The sequence below is a fragment of the Vulpes vulpes genome, chromosome 8 (genome assembly GCF_048418805.1).
Source record: "Vulpes vulpes isolate BD-2025 chromosome 8, VulVul3, whole genome shotgun sequence".
Taxonomy (NCBI): Eukaryota; Metazoa; Chordata; class Mammalia; order Carnivora; family Canidae; genus Vulpes; species Vulpes vulpes.
This window is the reverse complement of record NC_132787.1, coordinates 31,178,014-31,201,747: the sequence shown is the minus strand read 5'-3', so window position 1 is coordinate 31,201,747 and position 23,734 is coordinate 31,178,014. Positions and strand designations below refer to the sequence as shown.

Below are 23,734 nucleotides of genomic sequence, written 5' to 3'. Positions count from 1 at the left end.
CTCCTCTCCTTACCTTTACTCCTGATCTAACTATTCTCTAGATGTGTAAAAGTACTGTAATTAGGGGCATGGGTCAGATACATCCCACTCCCTGTTTTATTTTTCTTTGCTTAGAAAACCAGATATTTTCAGAAAGGTAAAATAAATAGGGCTGGTTCCAAACTCATTGTGAAATAGTTTGTTCATGATGAGCTTCTTCCCCTTGCATACACTATTTTTCTTTGTGGCTACTCTTCCCCTAACTTTGAGACTTCCTTGGTTTATTGCCAGCCTTCTGTCCCTCCCTCTCCACAGCATCCCTCTTCTTCATTCAGCTTTCTCTGTTCTGCTGTTCTTGTCCATGACCCACAGTCAGTCTGTTCATGGCCTCCATGCTGCTCATTGTCACTATAACTGAAACATCCCTGTTCTACAGCTCCTCATCCAAGGCTAACTTTGCACTTTTAAGAGGCAATTTTACTTGGCACACTTATAATTGATCTGTAAGTATTTAAATAAATGGGTGAGAATATGAATCAATAAACTGCTCCCTCATGGTACATCACTTAGCACCCATCCTGCGCCCACCCACCCAAGGTAAACGTGTTTTACCAGGGGCCTGAAGAAAACATCATGCCTTCCTTTGTAGCAGGATCAAATGAGGTGAGTCAGGAGAGGAGCCCTGTGACAGATGGCTGTTGGAGTATTATGCTAACCATGTGTTTCTGATGCCTTAACAACATCTGGGGCTAACTGACCCTAGAGAAATTGCTCTTCCTAAGGCTGGCCAGCTCCAATCAAGCCAGGGCCCATATCCCAAAAACCTTCTTTAGCTAAGTTCTCACTGGGCTCTCACATTCTGATCCACTAACCACGTGCTCTAATCACTCCAGGGCCAGGTTCCAGACAACTAAGGACAGCTCCTATATTCCAGAGCCTGCTGAAATTGTTCAAAGTAGCCAGTCTAAGCAGGCTAACGTGGTTTTGTCTGTTCTTTCAGATAGAAAGCACAATAAATTTACATTTTTGTGTATATTTTGTTTATATTTTCCCCTTGCTCCTTCTGCCTCCTGACCAATCTTGGTGCTTCCCCATGGTATGACATGTTCCCTCCTCTTAAAAACTGTAACAAACTATCTTTTCAATGTCTGTCTTGTCCTGATCTGTTGGCTTCACCAATGTCTGAGGGATAATAAAACCTACATGTTAAAATAGTTATTTCCAATTATTTCTCTAATCCCAAGTATGAGGCCTCCCATGCTGATTCTTTTACTTCTGAGGGAGGCCTCTCTTTTTCTAAACGTTCTGACAATTTGGAGAAATAACTATTACCTGGAGAAGGCAGTGTAGTATTAAGTTAAAAAAATAAAAATAATGACAGGCTTTACTTCATATGTATTATCAAGCTAGGATCTCAAAAGTCCTGTGAATTATTTTATTATGCTAAATGAACTGAAATTTAAAGACTGTTTTCCAAGGTCCCAGAGCCACATACACAAAGAGATGAGACGCAAACACAAATTTTCCTGGCGCTTCTCTGAATCATGCTCTGTTTCTACTAATTCTATCAAAGTCTTCCAAATCCTCCGATATCTTTTACAAAGTTTGTTGTGTAACATCACCACTTCCTTCATACTTTAAAGAAAAGTATGGCAATTTCTTCATACTTTAAAGAGTGAGTCCATAATGAAAAGTAGCTAAGATTTATCTAGATTCTTCAACAACAACATGGCCTTGGAGAAATGAATGTGGAGTCTTAGGAATATATTACCCAAAAATAGAGAAGATCTAGAAATTAAAGAACTTTACAATGCTAAGTCTGAAATCTAGTGAATGACTGAGAAACTTTAGAAATCTCTTCTTTCTGAAAGAGTTCCATTCTTTGGTCATGAGTCATCAGAGCGACAAAGAACAGATTGGCTGTGAAGAAGACAGGCAAAAATATCTTGCAGTTTTGGGGAACCAGAAATTGAAGGAAAACTCAATTCAATAGTAGAGATGAAAATAAGCATAAAAAGGCAATATATAATAAAATTGCTACCAAATGTCATCAAGCAGCAAAATGCACAATAAAGATGTGGTCAGTGTCGACCGCAGTTATTGGAGGAAACACTTCAAGTGAAATATTTGACAAGTTAACCCAACATGGAACAAAATATATCTCATGGGAATTTATCTTTTAACGTTTACCAAATTTGTACAGTGGTTTGGAATTCTCTATTTTAAGGAAAAAAAAAAAAGAGGGAAACTTGAGAAAGAGGAAAGAGAGAAAGACAATAAAGCTATTCAAGTGACCTGGAGATAAAACAAATTGACTGAAGAATTGGACTGTAGGTATGGAGAAAAGAAGACTGGATAAGGAGGTTAAGAGCAACCAGCAAGAATTGGAGGTGCCACTTGGAGATGGTGATTGGCAGCTGTTAAGAATTTCCATGGACTGTAGGTAAGAAGAAACGAGTTTGTGTGGCCAGAGGACCTCAGCTGGATATCAGGAAGAATTTCCTGACTGGAAATGTCAAGAGTTCTGGTTTACAGGATCAAAGGGAGGCTTCTGGGATGTGCCTACCCTAGGAATATTTTTTAGCCTCAAGCAAGAGACTGGGTGGTTTCCTGCAGCCCCGAGGATGGACTGGATGGCCTCCTCACAATCCATCAGTCTCATGTTGCTGAGAGGCGTGCCATTCACACTGCTGCTTTCCTAGTGTCCTTGCCAGCTGCCCACTCCCAGCTCAGAGGCTGTGGAGTGTTCCCCACAGAGAGAAACAACTAAGTCTTTCACTCCCTGTTCCTCACTTGGGCCAGTCCTTGAGGTGTACACTGTGGTTTTTCAGCTCTTCAGCACTTAGGCCCTTTCCTTCTGAGCCAAGGGCCTCCTGGGAACAATGTAGCATCTGTGTGTTGACAGTAACAGTCTAGGGGCCAGAGACACTTTACCAAACTCCCTCTGTTTCACATAAACTGGATTGCATACCCCGCCTACAGTAATCTGCACCTATTAGCCCCAGCGTGCCCCAGCACCAGGTGGGCCCCTTCTTACCTATTCCCCAACCTTTTACCTAATTTGATTTCTAGCTTTTTTTGCCACATTTATGTCGATCCTCTTGCAGGATGGTCTCTAGCACCTCCCATCCCACCCATAGAGTTAACAATAACACATTAGTGGCTCGTGGCCTGACACTAAACAGTGGGCACCGAAGGGTGAGGTACCTACTGCTTATTTGGGCATCTGGGTATTTATAAAAGGTTTGGCCTGCAAAGAGATGCCAGCCTTTTCCTATAACATTATTGCTTTTTATTTATTGTGTGGTTGTTGATTTACATAGGAGTTAGGAACGCTAAACAAGCATAGTTTTTACATAGTCTGTTTCTGCTGAGTTTAGAGACTTGGAAACATCATTTGGCTGGCAAAAAGACAATTCCAGAAAGGTGTCTCAAACCTTCCCTTTATTCCTGACTGAGTTAGAGAGGGACACGTGCTTGTGAAGAAAGTAGAGTTTCAACTCTTCAGGACTAGAAAAGAGCAGAAATTATGTTGCATGAGAGTCCTGTGGTATGTACAGATTCAATAGGAAATGACAAATCAAAACAACCTCTCTCCCTTCAAAGAGAACACAGAATTTCTCTTTAAGGCTCCATTGAGCAGCGTGTATTGCAGTGTATGGGGCTACGCAGTATGACTGTATAGAAGATTGGATGGGTAGTAAGAGTGTAGACAATTTAAAAGAAAGGATAAGGAGAGTAAATGAGATTTTAAGGAACAAAGTGGAGAGCTGTGTGTGTGTGTGTGTGTGTGTGTGTGTGTGTATAAGGCCTGGTGATCCTGTTTTACTGTCTCTGAGATTTCAGTTGCCTTTTTTACATTTCATGTAAATACTTAGTAGTATGTAGAAGTATCAGGAGAAATCAGAGTTCCACCTTTGGAGTTTTTTCTTCTGACTCATGGTTTTCTCTCTGAAAAACATCATGACACTGTTACTTAGATTTGGAACCCACTCTTGGTTTTGAGCTCTGAGATTAGCAAACAGCTATTTAATTACTCCTGAAGTCCTAAACCCATTCTTAATTTTTATTTCATGAACTCTTATATATAGGAATTTGGTTTGTTTCCCATTAATAATGTAAACAGAATGGTAAAACCCCAGATTCAGTTCCTTTGAATATGCAAGACATTTCCAAAGTTGCCCGTGTAGTTCTATTCTCATGACTCTATCCTAAGAAGCATTCTTTTTTTTTTTTAATAATAAATTTATTTTTATAGAAAGCCACCTTCCAATGGGGCAGCATTGCTAGGCTTTATCATTGAAATCAATCTAAACATTTCTAATATTGTTAAGAGACACACATTATTATTTGATGGCCATTTTAACAATAGTATCATACTTTTAAAATTCATTCTATTTTTTTTATTGGTGTTCAATTTGCCAACATATAGCATAACACCCAGTGCTCATCCCGTCAAGTGCTCCCTCAGTGCCCATCACCCATTCACCCCCACCCTCCGCCCTCCTCCCCTTCCACCACCCCTAGTTCGTTTCCCAGAGTTAGGAGTCTTTATGATCTGTCTCCCTTCTGATATTTCCCACACATTTCTTCTCCCTTCCCTTATATTCCCTTTCACTATTATTTATATTCCCCAAATGAATGAGACCATATAATGTTTGTCCTTCTCCGATTGACTTATTTCACTCAGCATAATACCCTCCAGTACCATCCACGTCGAAGCAAATGGTGGGTATTTGTCATTACCTAAGAAACATTCTGATCCTCTCTACCATACCCTTGTGAACTTTTGTTCTTAATCAAATCCAGGAGAGCTCAAAGAATATTTATTCAACAGGACATAGAGAGGAAAACTCAACTTGTTATACTGGAGGCTCCTACTTACCAGCCGTTTCCCTTTTAGGAATCCATCACAAAAGTTTTGCACATGCTCCACAGAAACTTCTGCCATGGGCAGTGTATCCCACTCTTCATCTACAGTACGGTAAATTGCCAAAGCAGGCAGTTGAGACTTCTTTAGTTTGAAAAATGAGATCACCTTCCCATTTGCCTCCACACCACTGTCCACCAGAACAAAAAGAATCTGCAGTCGGAGAGGTTTGAAAGGGAAAAAAAAATCTATCTGAGGTCCAGAGGAGAAAGAGACGTCTCATAATTGTTGCAGTTTACACTAATTAACCTGTGGTCTGTGCCATATAATATAATGAATTTCTTATTTTTCTCTGCTTTGGTATTTTATCCCTTTTCATCAGATTTAAGATTAAGAACACAGAATTGGAAATAACTTTAGTGATTAGTTAAATAAACAAGTATGGCCTAATGGTTAAAAGCAGATAATACATTTTACATTTTGTTTCTGGTACTTTCCAGCTGTGTGACTTTGGCACATTACTCAGCCTCTCTGAGACTCAATATTCTCATTGGCAAAATAGGCTTTTGCCCGGAAAGATTAAATGAGCGGATCCATTTAATATGTCCAGTACAGTTTTTGGCATATGGTAAATGCTTGATAAATGTCGATTATTTTATATTATTAAATCAAACCTTCTACTCAAAGTAGAAACCTTTATAATGTTCTTGTTAGGGGATCATTTAGATTCAGAAATTTTGAAAACATCCAGTGTTAAGGAAATAGCCGCCCGAAAGTTGGCTTATGTTATTACCAGACAATTGTCAACATCGAAAAGGTCTAGTTTAATGCAGTAACATTGAAGTGGTTGGAGTTTTATTATTTCAGTGATACCAAACAGAGCTGCATGAAGTAGAGAAGGGACAGGACTAAATATTTATTGACATCTAGTAGGCACCATGTATGTGAGAGTTACTTTATATAAGAAATAAGTCCTGAGTCTAAAATTCTAAGAGATTATGGCAAGGACTAATTAAATTGTGACTAATAGGGGATTTTTATTTTCAACATCTTTGGATCTCTATTTTTCTCTCCACTTCTTAATGTAGAAAAAAAATGAAATAAACTTCCAGCCAAGAGAAGATATGGTTATACAGGACTTTAATAGTATAAAATACAGCATCTTTAATTTTAAATCAGGGTAATGTGATTTATTAGGTCCTAGTTCTTACTTTTTTATCTCTTAACCTTTTTTTTTTTCAGATCTTATTTTTTATTTATTTATTTTTGTTTTCAAGAATGTTTTTTTAATAATAAATTTATTTTCTATTGGTGTTCAATGTGCCAACATACAGAATAACACCCAGTGCTCATCCCATCAAGTGCCCCCCTCAGTGCTCATCATCCATTCACCGCCACCCCCCGCCCTCCTCCCCTTCCCCCACCCCTAGTTCGTTTCCCAGAGTTAGGAGTCTTCATGTTCTGTCTCCCTTTCTGATATTTCCTACCCTTCCCTTCTATTCCCTTTTGTTATCTCTTAACCTTACTCACTTTCCTTATTTACCTAATCTCCCTGGATCCATCTCCCTGTTTTTAGTGTCCTGCTACTGAGTATTCAAAAGAGTATCTCCCATTTCAGACTTACTTTCCCCTGGAAGAGCTTGGCTGCCTTCTGGTATCTGGACATGCTTTCTTCATACTCTGGAGAGGCCTTGTTCATCATCAGTAGAAGATGAATCTGGATCATGCTATTAAATAGGCCAATCACAGTCTGGCAAATTGAAGTATTTTATAGTAGAATGAAAGAGACAAGGAGCAAAACAAAACAAAACAAAACAAACAAAAAGCCCCATTAGTGGCAACACAGTAAATAAATAGGCTTAAATATGAATGAGAACTGTCCATCCATAACATAAATGGTAACTAGCCTTCAGTTTGACCCTCAATAAGTCTCTCCCTTGGGCTGTCATGAAACTGTGTAGATCCCTATTGCCCACGCTAGATAAGGGTGAGCCGAGTAACCACTGGGATATTGCAGAAATGATGGAGTGTGACTTCCAGGATGAAGTCATAAATGACATAGTGGCTTATGCTTGGTCTCTTCTATCATTCACTCTGGGGAAAGCCAGTCCCAGTGTTGGACACTCATGCAGCCTTATGAAGAGATTCACACAGCTCTATGCTCAGTATAGAGTCTGCTTAAGACTCTTTCGTCCTCTCTCTCTGCCTTTGTCCCCCCATCAAATAAATAAAAAATATTTTAAAAAAAGAGTATACAAACAGCCTAATACATGATTGTGGGTTTCTGCTTCCTTGTTGTCACTGGTGCAAACCTCTGCATCAGCAGCAGGTGAGACATAACTATAGTGGTGGGGGCAGGTCTCCAAATGGGAAAAATATCACTTTTGGGAAACAGAAAGGTCACAATGAAAGTTAAACTTGCTTCTCTAAAGTTATTCTTACCTAATTTCTTCTTGGTGCGATCTACCTTTACTACTAATGTGGAACTTAAAAATTGTGTCAGTATTTTGTAAGAAAAGGGATTGCCCAGGCCTAGAATTCAGGAAGACCAATCCTTGTCCCTGCTTTCATTAGCCTGAAGAACTCCAGGACCCTGGGTACATGAAATAGGGACTCTAAGATCATCTTTTCTGCTCCCACATGCACTCCTGACCTCTATAGACATAATCATGAGAATGATGATGGCCTAGGAGAAAGATGCCTTTTTGATTATTGCTGCTGACACCTACCCCTGGGGTGCATGTGTTTGGAATCTGTGTAAGAGTGGGAGTGGAGTCACCACTCCATGAAGACAAACGTGGTGTGAGAGGTGGACAGGAATTTAGTCAACAGGAAAAAGGGTGTTTCCTATTGAAGCCTGAGTGGGGCAATGGAAAAACCACAAGATTCAGTCAGACAGACTAGTCATGAAAAAAAGCAGGGACAAGTGCAGAGGGCTGTTTCTGAGGCTCAAATTGCTAGGCATATGGCCTTGAGGAAGTTACTCCACTTTTCTGAACCCTCTTTTCTCCTGCAAAATGGAAATAGACAGTGAACGAATGCCTCAGCAGTAGACTTCCTGCCTTCTACTCTGCCTTTCCTGCTTTATATGGGATCTCAGATAAGTCACTTGGATCTTAAATGTGCTCCTCTATAAAATGGGCATAATACTTTTCTCTCTCCTACCTCAAAAAATCAACATGAAGATTAAATGAGAAAATGGGTGTGAAAGGACTTGGTGAGTTCTAAAAATCAAGATGTGCATCTAAAGTCATGTTATTAGAGAATGCAGAGCATTTTTGACCTGAGGAAATCACTGGAAATTAATACTCTATCACTTTATCATCTACATCAGGGAAAATAAAAGGGTATAGAAGGCACTTGTAGAAGCTGTAGAGTGTTAGAAGATTATCAGAACAGGTGAATCAGCACCTTCACTCGGGTTGCATGCAGCATGCAACACCAAAAGGAGACAAATCCAGAAAGAAAGCTGATTACTGCGAGGGTCTAGGCATGTGCAGGGGAAGTCAGACCAGGAATTGTTGGTTACTGGTCCATAAGGAGGTAGGGAGAAGTTTTAAAAATTTTATAGAAATTTTGCTTAGCTGTAACATCCAAATATGTGATCAGTGGGCCTTTTAAAATCTTTTTTCCATTTGTCTGTTAATTTACTTTCCTTGTACTTTGCAAAAGTATTGGTCACTAATGCTTTTGGGGAAAAAATGGACTCCGGCTAAGATTGTGATTTTGTTTGAAAAGTGTGGTTTAGAGGGTGGCTCAGATGAGTTGCCTATAGTGAACGGTTTCAGGCAGCAAAACTCAGAAGTTTTTGACTCACTCATCTTTGACTTGCATTCTGGCTCTTTTTCTTACTAGTCATCTGATGGGTATTTAAGAGCTCTTTCTTTCTTTTTTTTTTTTTTTAAGATTTATTTATTTATTTGAGAGAAAGATCATGAGTGGGAGAGGCAGAGAGAGGAGAGAGAATCCAAAGCAGACTCCATGCCCTCTGTGGGGCCCAATTCCATGACCCATGACATCATAACCTGAGTTGAAACCAAGGGTTGGATATTCAGCTGACTGAACCACCCAAGTCCCACTGATGGATATTTAAGTTCTCTGTGTTTTTTTTTTTTTTTTTTCTGAATAGGGACAAACATCAAATTTAAAGGGTTGTAGTAAGGATAGCAAAATAAATGACAATAATGGCAGCTGCTGTTATTAATGGTTAAGGTTAGAATTCCTAGATGAAGGGATCTCTGCTATGGAGACAAGTACCCTCCCTGACACAGGGCTTAAGGGTCTGGAGACAAGGACTATTGTTTACCGCAGGGTTGTACTCTGTCACCAAGTGGAGACTGTTGATCTCAATGAAACGGCTTAATTTGTTGGCATCAATGCTTTCAATGTATTTGCTCTCTAAATCCAGTTTTTTGTTGTCCACCTGGGTAACACAAAAAGGATAAAATTGTCACTATTCTGTTTTTATTCATTCATTGATAAATGTTTCTGGACTATCTACCACATATCAGGCATTGACTAAAGCTCAAAAGACATAAAGGTAAGTAGGAAATATTCTCTGCTTTCGAGGAACACACTGTCCGGTGGGATACAAAGAAGTTAACAGGAATGTCATCACCGGGGAATCACAGGCCCATATACCACCTAAAGGAAGAGCAGGAAAGCTTCCAGGAAGAAGCAACTCTTGAAAAGTAGCTAGAACTTGGTCAAGTGAATGAGGATGGGGAGGGAATTATAAAAAACAAACAAACAAACAAACAAAAACAAACAGTATTTGCAAAAAAGATGAGAGATGTCATGTTCTGGTAGCTGCATTTAGTTTGCCATGACTCTAACAGTAGATGTTAAGTGTGAGTAGGAGAGAGACAGGTTAGTGGGGTAGGCTGGGGCAAACTTCCAAAGGACCTTGAAGCTGAAGTAAATAGATTAAACTCTATCCTGAAGGCAAGAGGATCATTTACATAATCAGATTTATGTGTGTATATATGTACCCTTTAATGTGAAATAATACATATAGAGAAAAGCATGAAATGGAGAATATAAAATTCAGTTTTTTCACTTTATAACGGATGCTTAGATTCTTGATTTTTATTGTTATCTTTTTCTAAAATATATGTTAAAATCTATGCATTTCCTCCTTTCAGGGCTATAAAAGCATCCATAAATTTTATATGTAGATTTCATTATCATTCAGTCCAAAATGTTTTCCAATTTCTGTTCTTATTTCTTCTCTAACCTATTGGCTATTTAGAAGTGTGCTTTTTTAAATTTAATCTTGTTATTCTAGCTTAATTTCTACATTTTATTATATCATTTGTCAACTTCTATATATGCTATATATGTCCTTTAAATCAGGTATATTCTGCAGTTTTCAAATACAGTATTCTGAATATACTAACAGCTCACTTGGTTAATTTCGTAGTTCAGATTTTCTATATTCTTACTGATTTGTTTAACCAATTTATTCTACCAAGAGAGTAGTTTAAAATCTCCCACCATGATTGTGAATTTAATCATTTTTTCTTACAATTCTGTCAGTTTCTGCTTATATATTCTCAGGCCATGTATTAGATGAATGCGAATTTAGAATTGTTACATATCTGGCCAAGTTGAAACATGTATCATTATGAAACATCATTCCTTTACTTATTTATTTTTTTTAAAGATTTTATTTATTCATGAGAGACACACACACACAGAGAGGCAGAGAAATAGGTAGAGAGAGAAGCAGGCTCCCTGCGGGGAGCCCGGTGTGGGACTTAGTCCCAGGACCCCGGGATCACGCCCTGAGCCAAAGGCTCAGAGTCCCATGAAACATCATTCTTTATCTCTAGGTATTCTTGTTGCCTAAAAGATGACTTTGTCTGACATTAGTATGCCTAAATCAGCTTTCTTTTGGAAGTATTTGTATGGTATAGCTCTATCCATTTACTTTTTTTTTCTTTAGGTAGGAATTCCTTCTTTAAAAATTTTTTATTTAGGGATCCCTGGGTGGCGCAGCGGTTTGGCGCCTGCCTTTGGCCCGGGGCGCGATCCTGGAGATCCGGCATCGAATCCCACGTCGGGCTCCCGGTGCATGGAGCCTGCTTCTCCCTCTGCCTGTGTCTCTGCCTCTCTCTTTCTCTCTCTATGTCTATCATAAATAAATAAATAAATCTTTAAAAAATTTTTATTTAATTTTTGGTTAACATACAGTGCAATATATGTTTCAGGAGTAGAATTTAGTGATTCATCACTCACATGTAATATCCAGGGCTCATCACAAGTGGCCTCCTTAACACCCATCACCTATTTAGCCCATTCCCCACCCATCTCCCTCCACCAACCCTCTGTTTGTTCTCTATCACTAAGACTCTCTAATGGTTTGTTTCCGTCTCTCTTTCTCTTTTTTCCCCCTCCCTTTTCTTCCTTCCCATATGTTCATATGTTTTGTTTCCTAAATTCCACAAATAGTGAAGTCATATGGTTTGTCTTTCTCTGTCTGACTTATTTTGCTTAGCATAATATATTTAGCTCCATCCACGTCATTGCAAATGACAAGATTTCATTCTTTTTGAGGCTGAGTAATATTCCACGGTGTGTGTGTGTGTGTGTGTGTGTGTGTGTATCACATCTCCTTTATTCATTCATCAGTCCATGGACATTTGGGCTCTCTCCATATGGCTACGGTTGATAATGCTGCTATAAACATCAGGGTGCGTGTACTCCTTCAAGTCTGTAGTTTTGCATCCTTTGTGTGTATACCTAGTAGTACAATTGCTGGATCATAGAGTATGTCCTTTTACTTTTAACCTATATTTATACATTACATATATCCCTATGTTTTAAAATGATGTCTTTGGTAAAAAAGCACAGAGTTGTATTTTTTTAATATAGTCTGCTATTTTTGTCTGCTATATTATTTTTATATAATGTAATGTATTTTTATATAATATAATGTAATATAAAGTAATCAATGAATACAGTTAATCCCATATGCATTGCACTTGTTACTGGTTCTGACTGTTCCAAATCCCACTTTCTTTCATTTTGGGATTACTTTCAATTGATTGAGCGCTTTATATTATTCCTTCCTTCCCTTGATTGGCTTAGAAGTTACATGTGCTATAATCACTCTCTTGAGGATTACCAAGCATGCTTTATACAACATGCATTCTTTAGTTATCCAAATCTAACTTAGTCTGGCAGTTTTGTCTCTTCATGGATAATGCAGGCATTAGTTTTCCTCTTTCCAACTCTATTCCTTGACCCCACACTGAAGACTTACAGCTGATCATTATTGTGTATTTTAATTCTAAATCTCACAAGATATTATTGGTATATAGTCAATATACATTCACATTTATACATTTTTAGTTTCTTTTCATTTCTTCCTGCACTTATGAGCTTCCATCTGGGATGTTTTGCCCTCTGCCCAGAGAATACATTTTAGTATGAGTAAGACCTGTTGGGTGACATAGTCTCTCAGTTTGGTTGCTTAAAATATCTCTATTTCAGCTTTATTTTTGAAGGCTATTTTTGCTGGAGGTAGAATCCTAAGGTTACTGTTATTTTCTTTCAGTTTTTACAGGACATATTTCTTTATATGTAACATTCCAGTCTGTAGAAAGTCACTGAGAAGTCATCTGTGAAACTTAGTATTAGCCCTTTGAGATTACTTTGAGGGAAATCTCTTCTCTGATTTAAAATTGTTCTCTTTTTCTTTGAGTTTCAGCTATTATATTATGGCATGGCTAAGGGTAGATTATATAAATGATACATGTGTGTAATTAAGTATGTGTAGAGGTATATGTGTGTTTGTATGCATGTATGCATGGGTGTATATATACTTATATATCCACATAGGATCATCTTAATCCCATTTCAGGGACTGAAATGATTTAAATATGTTGCAGCCTTTGGGAGGGCTGATATACTTATTGTACATCCTTGTTCTTAGGGTACTGCTCTTTAGGGTCAAAGTGGGGCAAAGGGTGTTTTACTAAATCTACTTTGTACTTCTGCTTCTGGGCCCTGGATTTCAACATTTACTTTTCTGGCTCCTTGAGGTTCTCAAAAAAGATAATAAACTTCTCAGCCTCTTGACTTCTTCAAGAACTGGCAGGAAAAGCCCCTAGGACTAAAGCAGTCCCAATGAAGGGTTTTATTTTTGGATTTTCTTCCTCTAGATCTTAGTCTAGAAATTTCTCCCTCTTTTACTACTTCTCCAAGCCCCACCCCTCCACCCCATTTTCTGCTCACCTGGCTTTTAAAATAAATTATTTTTGACAGAAGGGCTATCTAGTTACCTAGTCCAGTTTCCCATATTTGCATTTTAAAGCTGCCTTTACACCATACTCAGATATATTAAAAGATAGGACTTCATACTGTCGATCATTGTCCCAGAGTTTTCCGTCCCCCTCCCCCAATCTACTCATGCCCATAGAGGCACAAGATAATGCTTCTAACACCCATGGCAGCTATGCCTACAGACAAATGCTAGCTCCTGAAGGGTTACGTTTCCTTAAATACCTTGAATCTTCGAATCACTTTTGAGATGCTTGGGCCACTACCCCTTGGACATCTAAACCCCTTTACCTTACATTTGCTATCTCATATAGGTCCTACCCAATCCAATCTTGCCCTGGATCAGAACCATCTTTTTGCCCTCTGGATACTGTCTCCCAGTATACCCAGCAAATTCAGAGTTATGTCTCATTGTAGTTTATGCAGGAGGGAATTCAGGCAAAGATAAAGTCTCTAAACAGTAGGAATCTAAGATTGTTCATTATTGTCATTTCCATGGTGACTCCCATTGCCTATTTTTCTCCTCTTTTTTTTCAAGGTGGTCTCCCATTGGGTTAGTTGAAAGCAATATGCACCTTTAAGAAGCCCATGGTTCTCTATGGTTAATATTGTTAATTCTAGATATACCCAGTCATTCTCTTCTAATACCTTTGCAAATGAATTATTTTTTGAGTGCCTGCAGTATGTTAGGTGCTGAGGCACAGGAATGCCTGACATTCCTTCAAATAGCAATTTAATCACTTTATTTTATGACTGTTTTTCACAACTCAAATTTATAAAACAGATACATGCAGAGGTACAAAAAATGTATTTCAAAATAAGAATTTCGAAAAAAAATCGTCAAAACCATAGGATATTTTAAACTGTGAACTCCCTTTGTATATTTAGTTGTTTCAATATTCACAAATTCTGAGCAGAAGGCTTGAGGCAGAAATATCAAAGCAAGAGAAAAAGTCTTTCTAGAGGGGAGTCCTTACTGGGCCCCTCCCACCCACCTCTCCAAGTCAGTAAGAGTCAGGAGAAAAAGAAAATGAGCACACAGGCTCTTTGCTGTTGCTTAAAGAATGTTTTGCCAGCTGGCATGTCTCCTTTACACTTAAGGCTTTGCTAATTGCAAACATCAAAATCATCAGTATTATAATCACAACCGGGGCCCTTTTAATATTTCATGTGTCTAAATACTTCCTGATTATTTGTCTAGGAACTTGCAGGCCTGGTGGCCGCGCCTCAGCTAACAGAGATGTGCTGTGGCCAGGAGCCCCTCCCTCTCTGCTCTTCCAGGCAGTCCCTCACCATTTCCCAGAACAGGGAGAACAGGAAGCCCAGTTACTCCAGGTGTTTCTGGACTTAAGGAATGCAGTATGTTGGAGGCAGAGGATGTTAAGTGGTGATAACATTCTCTAAGTAGCAAAGAGTTTTAATAAAAACCACTCTCCCGAAGTCTCTCCAGTTTGTAGCTTCTTTTAATGAAACATGGTGGATTGGTTCACTATTTCTTGAACTAATAAACTCTGGAACATTCATATGTAGCATTCCTGGAAATATTTGAACAGGAAATCTCCCTTCTGTAAAGGGAATTATTTGCATAATGCACTGGGCAGAAAATAACCCTGAAACCAAGAGTTGGGGAAAATTTTTTTTATATGTATTTTTCCAGTTTTTGGAAAGAATTTTACTCGAGATATCATATCATTTTTCTCCCCCCCAAAAAAAGGCACCAGAAGAAAAACAGAAACAGAAACAGTAAACCAGGATTGCCACCTTACAATATAATTTTGAGTCTTCCCAAGAGTATTTGAAGTGGATGATTTTGTTTTGTGATTTTTGTATCATACCAACAGATTAGTTTTTCCCTATAGATTAAGACTTCAGCAATATTTCTTTGAATTCCTATATGTCTCTCTAATTAAGAACCCAGTTTTTCATAAAGCGTATTAAAGTTGTCTTAGTTTACCCCACAGTTACAGTATTAAATGTCCTGACTAGCCCTGAGAACTCATTTGTTAAACAAATATCCTCATGTCCCTGGGTTTGTTTTTATAAACTCCCTAGCTTGCCATATATTTGGTAAATATATACTTTAGAAAAAATACCTAATAATTTGACATATCTTCCTTCTTGCATTTATTAGTATATTTTTATGCACTAGTTCCTTTTGATTCTCTTTGTTTGGTAAGGTGCATTCCTTATAATAGGAACCCAGCACACAACTGTCCAAGGAATGAAAGAATGCCTTCACTGTGTTTCCATTACTGTCCTACTGGGTCAAAGTTAGGCTAATTATATTTCTTAAAATAGAGGTGATTGAGGAAAACCAAAGCAGGACAAACATTCAAATAATATCTGAAATTCCATTTTAGAACAGGCTTATGTTTTATTCAACCTAGGATTATATCTCCATTAGGGAAACAACAAGAGTGTTGTCAGAGAGTGTAGAGGGTCTCCTTGCAGTCACACTCAAAAAAGACAAGCTGTCATACACACCAAACAGGTTGTCATATACAACTTATTGTTTCACTTACTTAAATTCATCCTCATCACATTTATATAGTTGGCCTGCACTATTTTTGGAGGGAGATGTGCTCCATGAATATAGCATTTGCCAGCTTCTTGTTGCGCCAGCATTTCAAAGCATCCAGTAATGTCAACTCATTACAGACTTGCTATTTCTCCACTTATTATTCCAGCTTATCTCTAAATATGTTCTTACAATAGAAAATTCTCTATGTCTAAATTCTGAGATTTCTTTGCCAAAATACGATTAAATCTTGAGTAATAATCCTAGGGTTTGATTAAGTAGTGCCAGGGGGATAGATAAATGTTTTAAAAGGTTAAAATAAGTAGGCTTGAGAATGAAGGGCATTAGAGTAGATGGAATCTAGGAGTAAAAACAAAGATTTTTGGCAGGGTTAGGTAATTTAGAAAGTCACTATAGTAATATAAAAATGGAATGTTTTAGAGACAGCAATGTGTGTGAAGCAGACATCGGTTATTCTATAGTTGTGAAACTATAGAATATGGAGCTGTAGTGTTCTTACTGATAATAAGCATTATTTCATCAGATTCTTGTGAGAATTAAATGGTAGAACACGAAAAACACCTAACAGTGTCTATCATAAATTAGGCACTAAAAACAAACAACCAAACAAACAAGCAAACAGAATGAACTATACATTTAAGATGAGGGTAGATACCCAAAATTTTGCAACAGGTTCACATTTCCCAATTCAAAAAAGAATAGTCTTGGATGATGTTCTTTAAAGAAAAAGAAAAAGGCATCCCGAACTCCTAAATAATAATTCTATTAAAATATAGGGCTAAACTTTTGAAAGTATAAACTGAGAGAAATATGTTTATTTAAAAGCTGGCATGGGTGTAAGTTGAACCTCTCTGAGGCCTGCTAACAGAGTAGGGCAGGAACCCATGTGTTTGTTTTTGGTATGGTACATCAATAATCTCATCCAGGGTTCCCAGGAGTTCATTCAGAGTAGGTCTGCCACTAGTGGTAAACAAAAAAACAGATGCTAAAGAACCGCGAACAGCTCTGGGAAGTCTCAACAGGGCTTTATAAAGAATAAATTGTAAACAAGGCTAATGCATCCATTAGAGGTCATAGAGCCTGTAGACACACTGGAAGCAACAGCACTAGTTTTTCTTCCCCACATATGTATCTTGGGAGCACTAAGACTTATTTATTTATTTATTTATTTATTTATTTATTTATTTATTACGTTTTAAGTATTTTTTAGTGTTGAGAGTGTTAAATCAGGTCTTTATGAGATTTACAAATAACAAACTGGGAAAGAGGTACTTGTGGACAAGTAGCTGATTAGAATTTTTCTACTGGGGCAGCCTGGGTGGCGCAGCGGTTTAGCACCGCCTGCAGCTCAGGGTGTGATCCTAGAGATGTGGGATCCAGTCCCACATCAGGCTCTTGCATGGAGCCTGCTTTTCCCTCCTCCTGTGTCTCTGCCTCTCTCTCTCTCTCTCTCTCTCTCTCTCTCTCTCTGTCTATCATAAATAAATAAATCTTAGAAAAAAAGATATCTCTAATATACATTTATTTAAAAAAAAGAATTTTTCTACTGAAGGGTTACTACTAGTGGTTCAACAGTCACATGATTAGCCCAATCTTCCATATCTTTCTTCCAAAGCTTGTCACAGAAGAGTTTGATTGAAACCTATTTTACTATGGTAAAAATACAAACCTGCAACTACTGTCCAGGTGAGTAAAGCATTTTTGAAGGGACTCAGAGTTACTTTTGGGGGTGAGTCAGTTTCTCAAGCACTTCTGAGTGTCTTTGTGACCTGAGGCATACCTTAGAGTTTTGGATTGCAAATGCAAATAAGTCATGGTTCCTGCCCTTGAATAGCTCATGGTCTTAATGGACTGTTAAGTGAAACAGACACAGAGATACATGACATGTGCTATAAAGTGGTAAATGGAACTAGAGATATGGAAGTATAGAGGCATAGGTAAGGCTGATTTGAAAATCCATGGAGGCTCTGTGAAGGATACAACACTGAACTGATTCACTGGAACATGAAGAGTTAGCTGGGTGAGGCTAAATGACAGAGGTCTTTAAGGGTGGTGGCTTTAAAGGCAGGGGACTGTACAAAACCATGGAATTGTATCATCGCACTGTGTATATCTGGGTAGTGAGAGAGTAAAGCCGATGGTGGGACTGTGCTAAAAAAGGAACTAGAGAAGCAGGTAGCAGCCAGGTCATTGAAGACTAGATGTAATATTAAACATCTTGGTTTTTATCTTAACAGAAATGGGGAATATTGAAGAGTTTTTAAGAAGGGAGTGTGATGGTCAACTTTCCATTTTAAATACATCATTGTGATACCAATCTAGAAACTGGTCATGAAGTAGCAAAGGGAGACAAATTAAGAAGCTATTAAAATTGTTTATGCCAAAGAAGCTAGGAGCCTAAATGAGGAATGAAGTAAAGGAGTGGAGGGGAATATAGATTCAATCAATGTTGAGGTTTAATTGGCAAAACTTAGACTAAATTAACATAGCCATTCAATAAACGTGTTTTAGAGGAAAGAGCATAACTTAGCAGATGCAGATGATAAATTCAGTTTTGAACATGTTAAGACTGTAGTGCTTATGAAGGTATCCAAATGCATTTTAATCATGAGAGAAGTCCAGGCTAGAGATGAAACATTTCAGATCTTCAGCAGGCACATGATAGCCAAACAAACAAACAAAAAAATTGTATTACCTAAGGAAAACACATTCATTCAATAAATCCTTAATGGGCATCTGCTCCATTACTGACATTTTTTTAGGCTCTATAATTAAAGTAGTGAAGAAAACAGTGTCTGCTTATACAGAATGTGAATTCTATGCTCAGGTTGGGAAGAGAATTGGGATCAGGAAGCAGTGTAGATGGAGACAGAGAAGGTCTCAAATAGATTAAGAAAAGAAGAAGAGGAATAGAAGAAGGCCCCTAGGAATTAAGGAAAGAAATAGTGTTAAAGAGATAGTCAACAATGTCAAATATGGCATGTGAACTGGTACAGCCACTCTGGAAAACTGTGTGGAGGTTCCTCAAAGAGTTAAAAATAGAGCCACCCTATGACCCAGCACTTGCACTACTGGGGATTTACCCTAAAGATACAGGTTAGTGAAAAGCCAAGACACTTGCTCTCCAATGTTTATGGCAGCAATGTCCACAATCGCCAAACTGTAGAAGGAGCCTCGGTCAGTGTCCATAGAAAGATGAATGGATAAAGAAGATGTGGTCTATTTATACAATGGAATATTACTCAGCCATCAGAAATGATGAATACCCATCATTTGCTTCGACATGGATGGAACTGGAGAGTATTATGCTGAGTGAAGATAAGTCAATCAGAGAAGGACAATCATATGGTTTCACTCATACGGGGAATATAAAAAATAGTGAAAGGGATTATGGGGGAAAGGAAAGAAAATGAGGGGGGAAAATTAGAGATGGTGACAAAACATGGAGACTCCTAACTCTGGAAAACGAATAAAGGGTAGTGGAAGGGGAGGTGGGTGGGGGTATGAGGTGACTGGGTGACAGGCACTGAGGGGGCACTTGACGGGATGAGCACCAGGTGGTGTTATACTATATATTGGCAAATTGACTAAATTTTTAAAAAATGTAATAAAAATAAAATAAAAAATATGGCATAGATGTTTACTTAAATAAGATCTCAAGAGTGTTCACTGGGTTGGGAAATATGGAAGCCATGCTGACCTGGAAGAAAGCAGTTTTAATGGAGTGTGGAGCATGGATCAGACAGCAGAATATTTAAGAACTTGAAGAAAATTGGAGACATTGGATATAAAATACATTTAAAAAGGATTTGGATGAGAAGTGAAATATGTAGGTTGGAAACTAGAGGGGGAAGGACATTTATCTTTTGCCCCAAATTTGCATTTTCAGTAGATTCTATACATCTTTATCTTGATATTCCATCAACAATACGAACTTTACAACAACTAACTAAAGCATCAGAAATCCCTATTTTTGTATATGCCCTCACTATCCCTACATACCCTGGCTTTAAACTTTGTCTCCTCTCCAGAATTTTTATATTTAATCATTAGCAAGACCTGCCTTTTCTTCACTTTCTTTTACCACTTCTCTATTGCAGACTCCTCTCTGCAATATGATTGGTTATGTCAACCTAACAAAAGTCCTCTCTACTCTTGTGTTTTTGCTTAACAATCCATCCTAGCCATCACTGCCAAAATAATCTTGCTAAAAACACATTCCTGTTCCTGTTACTCCCCTGATCTAAGGGCTTTAAGTGCATTGCAGTGCCAACCAACTTAAGTGCAAACCCACTAACCTGGCATTCAAATTTTTCCATGATATGGTTTCAATCAAACTTCTCTATCTTATATTTATTTTCTCTAAACATGTGCCCTGAGATCCAGTCAAATTGGCTTGCTTGATCACTGTTTCCGAAATTTGATATTACTCCCACCCTGGACATGAATTCTCCTCTACGTTGTCCAAATTTTATCTATCCCTTAAATACCAGCTCAGTTGTCTCCTTAATTAGTTTTTTTTTTGCCAAAATTCCTACATTGCATTTATCCTCTTAATCATCATAATACTTTATCCATAGTGATGCTTTTTGCATTCTAGATACTTGTAAATCATATTTATATTCTCTACTATATTTTAAGATCTATGAGAGCAGAGGTCCTACTTAACATGTTTTTATTATCATATCTTGCAGAGGACACAGTAGTTGTTTCATGCAGGTTTGGTAAATGTAAGCGAACTCCCAAGGATATAGAACATTTTATATAACATTTTGGAGCTCAAAATGACCTTAGAGATGACACAAACTCTTTTATTTTAAAGCAGAAGGAATTGAAGCTAAAAATATGTCAAGTGATTTGCTCAAGTCACATGACTGGCCCAATGACAAAGCAGTTCTGCAATTCTACCTCTTGACTCTCAGTCCGATCCTCTTTCCATCCCGTGACAGCACCTGTTTGGGAAGCTTGAGCTGAACTGCCATTCTTGTCATCATTGTCTTTGACTCCTTGGTCCCTGTCACCATCATTTGTATTAAAGGCATAGAGCCCTTTCTAGTCTTAGAAGTTTGTAAATCCATAACCAACTGGAAGAAGCCTCAAGCAGTCCACCCGACTTACCAGGCGAAAGAGAGAAATGGTGTTCCCAGTGATGTTGTAGTGGGCCAGAACCTCAGAATCCGTGCTGATTCCAAATGACACATCTTGGAATTTTTGCACCATGCTATGGAATAGGGACACTGCTGGTATTTCTAAATCCTAAAGACAAGAGGAAAAAAAAAACCCCACAGAGACTATGTTGGAGATGAGACACATCAACAGAATAGGAGATAGAAATATGCTTACTCATGAAAAAATCATAGACTTGATTTAGTACTGGGTGAAACAACATTCTAAGAATGTAGCCTAAACTTGCAGCATTGTTGAATTTTCCAGGCTGGGTGGGCTAATTGGTAACTACAAAATTGTGGCTAAGCTTGAAACTCCTGTCTGGCCTTCCCATAAAACTTGCAGTTTATTAGCAGAGAGGGGCCTCAAAATCATAGAGGCCTGCAGAGTTTGGCTGCACTGTCACTGACCTACCCGAGGAGGCAAATGTTTTGGAAATAGGTGCTGCCAAAGGGCCGAAAAAGAAAAAACAGAAGGATAAAGGAAATTAAATTAGAAGCTTAGAAGTTTTATTAACAAAGGTTTGTGCAGGACGAAGAACAGTCTTCTTCCCTGCATTAAGTCTCAAGTATTGCCCATGAAGAAACTGTTCTTGTGTTGTTCCAACTCTAGAACCCAGGCCTGCAGGAAGGAGCAGGGAAGACACATATAAGTAATGATTCCAGTCCTTCTGCAGCAAGCAGGCATCATTTTCCCAGCTGTCACAGGACCTTTGCCCAGAGAGGCTCCAGGCAATCAACTGGAGGGAGCATATTCTCTTCTGACATCTTTCTGGGCTGGAAGGAACAATGTGCAAAAAGAAAAGCAGCTGACTAGCCTTGCCTCTGGGGTCAAGCAGAGGGAGCTCGTATCTTGTTCATTGGAAGCGTGTGTGGAGTTCATTTGAGGCTACAAACAATTGCTAATCTCTGCTTCCCCCTTTTTAATTCTCCTTAGAGGGGAATTACTCATGGATCAAATGACAGACGGCATCTGGTGGCTGCTTAACTTATTGCAAATTCCTCCATTCCCGCTTTCTTGCCTCTCCCTGCCTTTCTGAGATGGCTGTTTTGGTCTCCAGCTCAGATTTCTCTCATCACTGAGAAACGTGCTCCCTTGTCTTCCTTCCCCACTCGCATCTCATTGTAGCCATTTCCAGCTATGTTCACAGAATCAACTGGGTGATGATGAGTTGTAACTAATTAATGGAAATAGGAAGGTCTGCGATTAGAGTAGGGGCTTGATCTGTGAGAATAACCTGACATCACCTTCAAAGAAAGATAAAAATGCTGGAATGGTGCCCTTTTATTGTGGCTGCTTTCATTAGCCAGGCAGCAAATCTGGAAGGTGGAGGTTAACACCTTCAATATTCAAATGGTCATCCTTTTCAACATTTCAGAACAGAGAGAAAGCAGAATAAGGGACTTCCTGCACCGTAAGGCTTTAGATAGAGATGAACTATTGGCTACTGTGTTGCCTGGATGATAGAAGTTGAGCTTACTCTGGCTCCTGCCCCAGCAATCTGGATACTGACTTAAAATTCAAAGCATTCATAGATGAGGAGACTCAGAACTCTTGAAGCAAGGGTCAGAAAGACATAATTCAGAGACTAGGAATGTCTGGAAATTTATATGTCTTGATTAATAAGCTGAAAGCAGACTGTGCTCCTTGACTTAAATACAGTGTCACCTGGCCAGTAGGTGACTGTCATGGCTGCTCTGGGCTGGAATGTTAATGGTTCTTTAGGGGAACAGAAACAGGGTATCTAGACAAACCTGAAAGAAACCTATGACAGCCACCTCAGCAACAGCAATGAATTCCATGGTAGCTGGGACATCTGTGAGCCACATGGGTTTCTGGGAAGCAACAGAACCATCTAGAGAGAGAGAGAGAAAGAGAGAAGCAGAAGGCATTGGGGTATCAAATGGAGAAGCAGCAGTTCTAAATGTTGAGGGCATGTATACTTTTTCTCTCTCTACTATGGCCAAAGAAACCATAGTCTCTAGGGGTACCATCATCATTCCAAGGCCTTATTGTTTTACTGACATATGGTGGATGACTCCACCTTATGGTTTCTCTCTGAAGGACAATGCTAGACTTTTCTTTTCTCCACTAGGCAACATGGGTCTTTATCTTTTTTCCATTTCATGGAAAATATTCTCCATTTGGAGGAAAATTATCCAGAGCACTACCATGTTCCCATCCCCTTCCCTAACAACAATTTCACCGTACAATCACCCAAGTGCTTTTTTCTTTTACCTGACGATTCCTGAACTTCTGCAGCAACTTCTGGAGATAGTCGCCATGCGAAAAGAAATAATAGAAACAAGAGTCTGGATTGGTCAGCTTCCATTGTTCTTTTCCTGCTCCTTCTCCGAGCCCTGGACTTTGTATTTTGGGGTGCTGGTTCAGGGCAGCCCACTCCAGTTAATTGGCTGTGGCGTTGTTAGTGTTCTGGGAACTGTGCAGCTGGCTCTATGGGAACCTTCAACATGTGAGATAAAAGACCAAATTCCATGACAGGATCCCAGAACATAACCAGCCAGAAGAAAGTTGAGTCTGTTCATTTGGATTAAAAATAAAAAAGGAAATATTCTCTGAAGATATTGATCTAAGCATGAGGGATACAAAGATAAGTAAGATATGATCCAGACTTTCCCAGCTTAGATTGTTAGTGTGAGAAATGGACCAATAGATCATTTAAGTACAAAATGGGAAGTGATAAAAAATTGAGAAACTCATAGGATACTATGAGAATACAGACTTAAGGACATTTAAGACAATGGTGGAGTTCAGTGAAAGTTCTCTTCCTCCAGCAGATGCTTAAGCAGAGTCCTTTGTAAGTAGGATATTGCCAGGCAACAAAGGTGGAAAGAGAGTTTCATGTAGAGCCAAACATGGAGATGCAAATGTAT

General features: G+C 38.6%; 1 protein-coding gene across 1 annotated transcript; it reads right to left on the bottom strand.

Moving 5' to 3' along the window:
* Window positions 1-3,299: 3,299 nt before the first annotated feature.
* Window positions 3,300-23,313, bottom strand: ERP27 (endoplasmic reticulum protein 27). The gene is made up of 7 exons (XM_072765964.1): window positions 23,079-23,313; window positions 22,595-22,695; window positions 20,793-20,930; window positions 9,156-9,272; window positions 6,474-6,599; window positions 4,865-5,062; window positions 3,300-3,930 (listed from the first exon to the last, which is right to left on the bottom strand). The coding sequence occupies exons 1-7, from the start codon at window positions 23,170-23,172 to the stop codon at window positions 3,883-3,885; spliced, it is 822 nt and encodes a 273-aa protein (XP_072622065.1). The 5' UTR covers window positions 23,173-23,313; the 3' UTR covers window positions 3,300-3,882.
* Window positions 23,314-23,734: the final 421 nt, after the last annotated feature.

Bases quoted from the DNA above. Each gene is read 5' to 3' on its own strand.
- ERP27 (XM_072765964.1), bottom strand. From the start codon at position 23,172: ATGGAAGCTGACCAATCCAGACTCTTGTTTCTATTATTTCTTTTCGCA. The intron at 22,696-23,078 runs GTAAAAGAAAAA...CTCTCTCTCTAG, and splicing joins AGAAGTTCAGGAATCGTCAG to ATGGTTCTGTTGCTTCCCAG. The intron at 9,273-20,792 runs GTAAGTCGGGTG...TGTGTTACCCAG, and splicing joins CCATTTCTCTCTTTCGCCTG to GTGGACAACAAAAAACTGGA.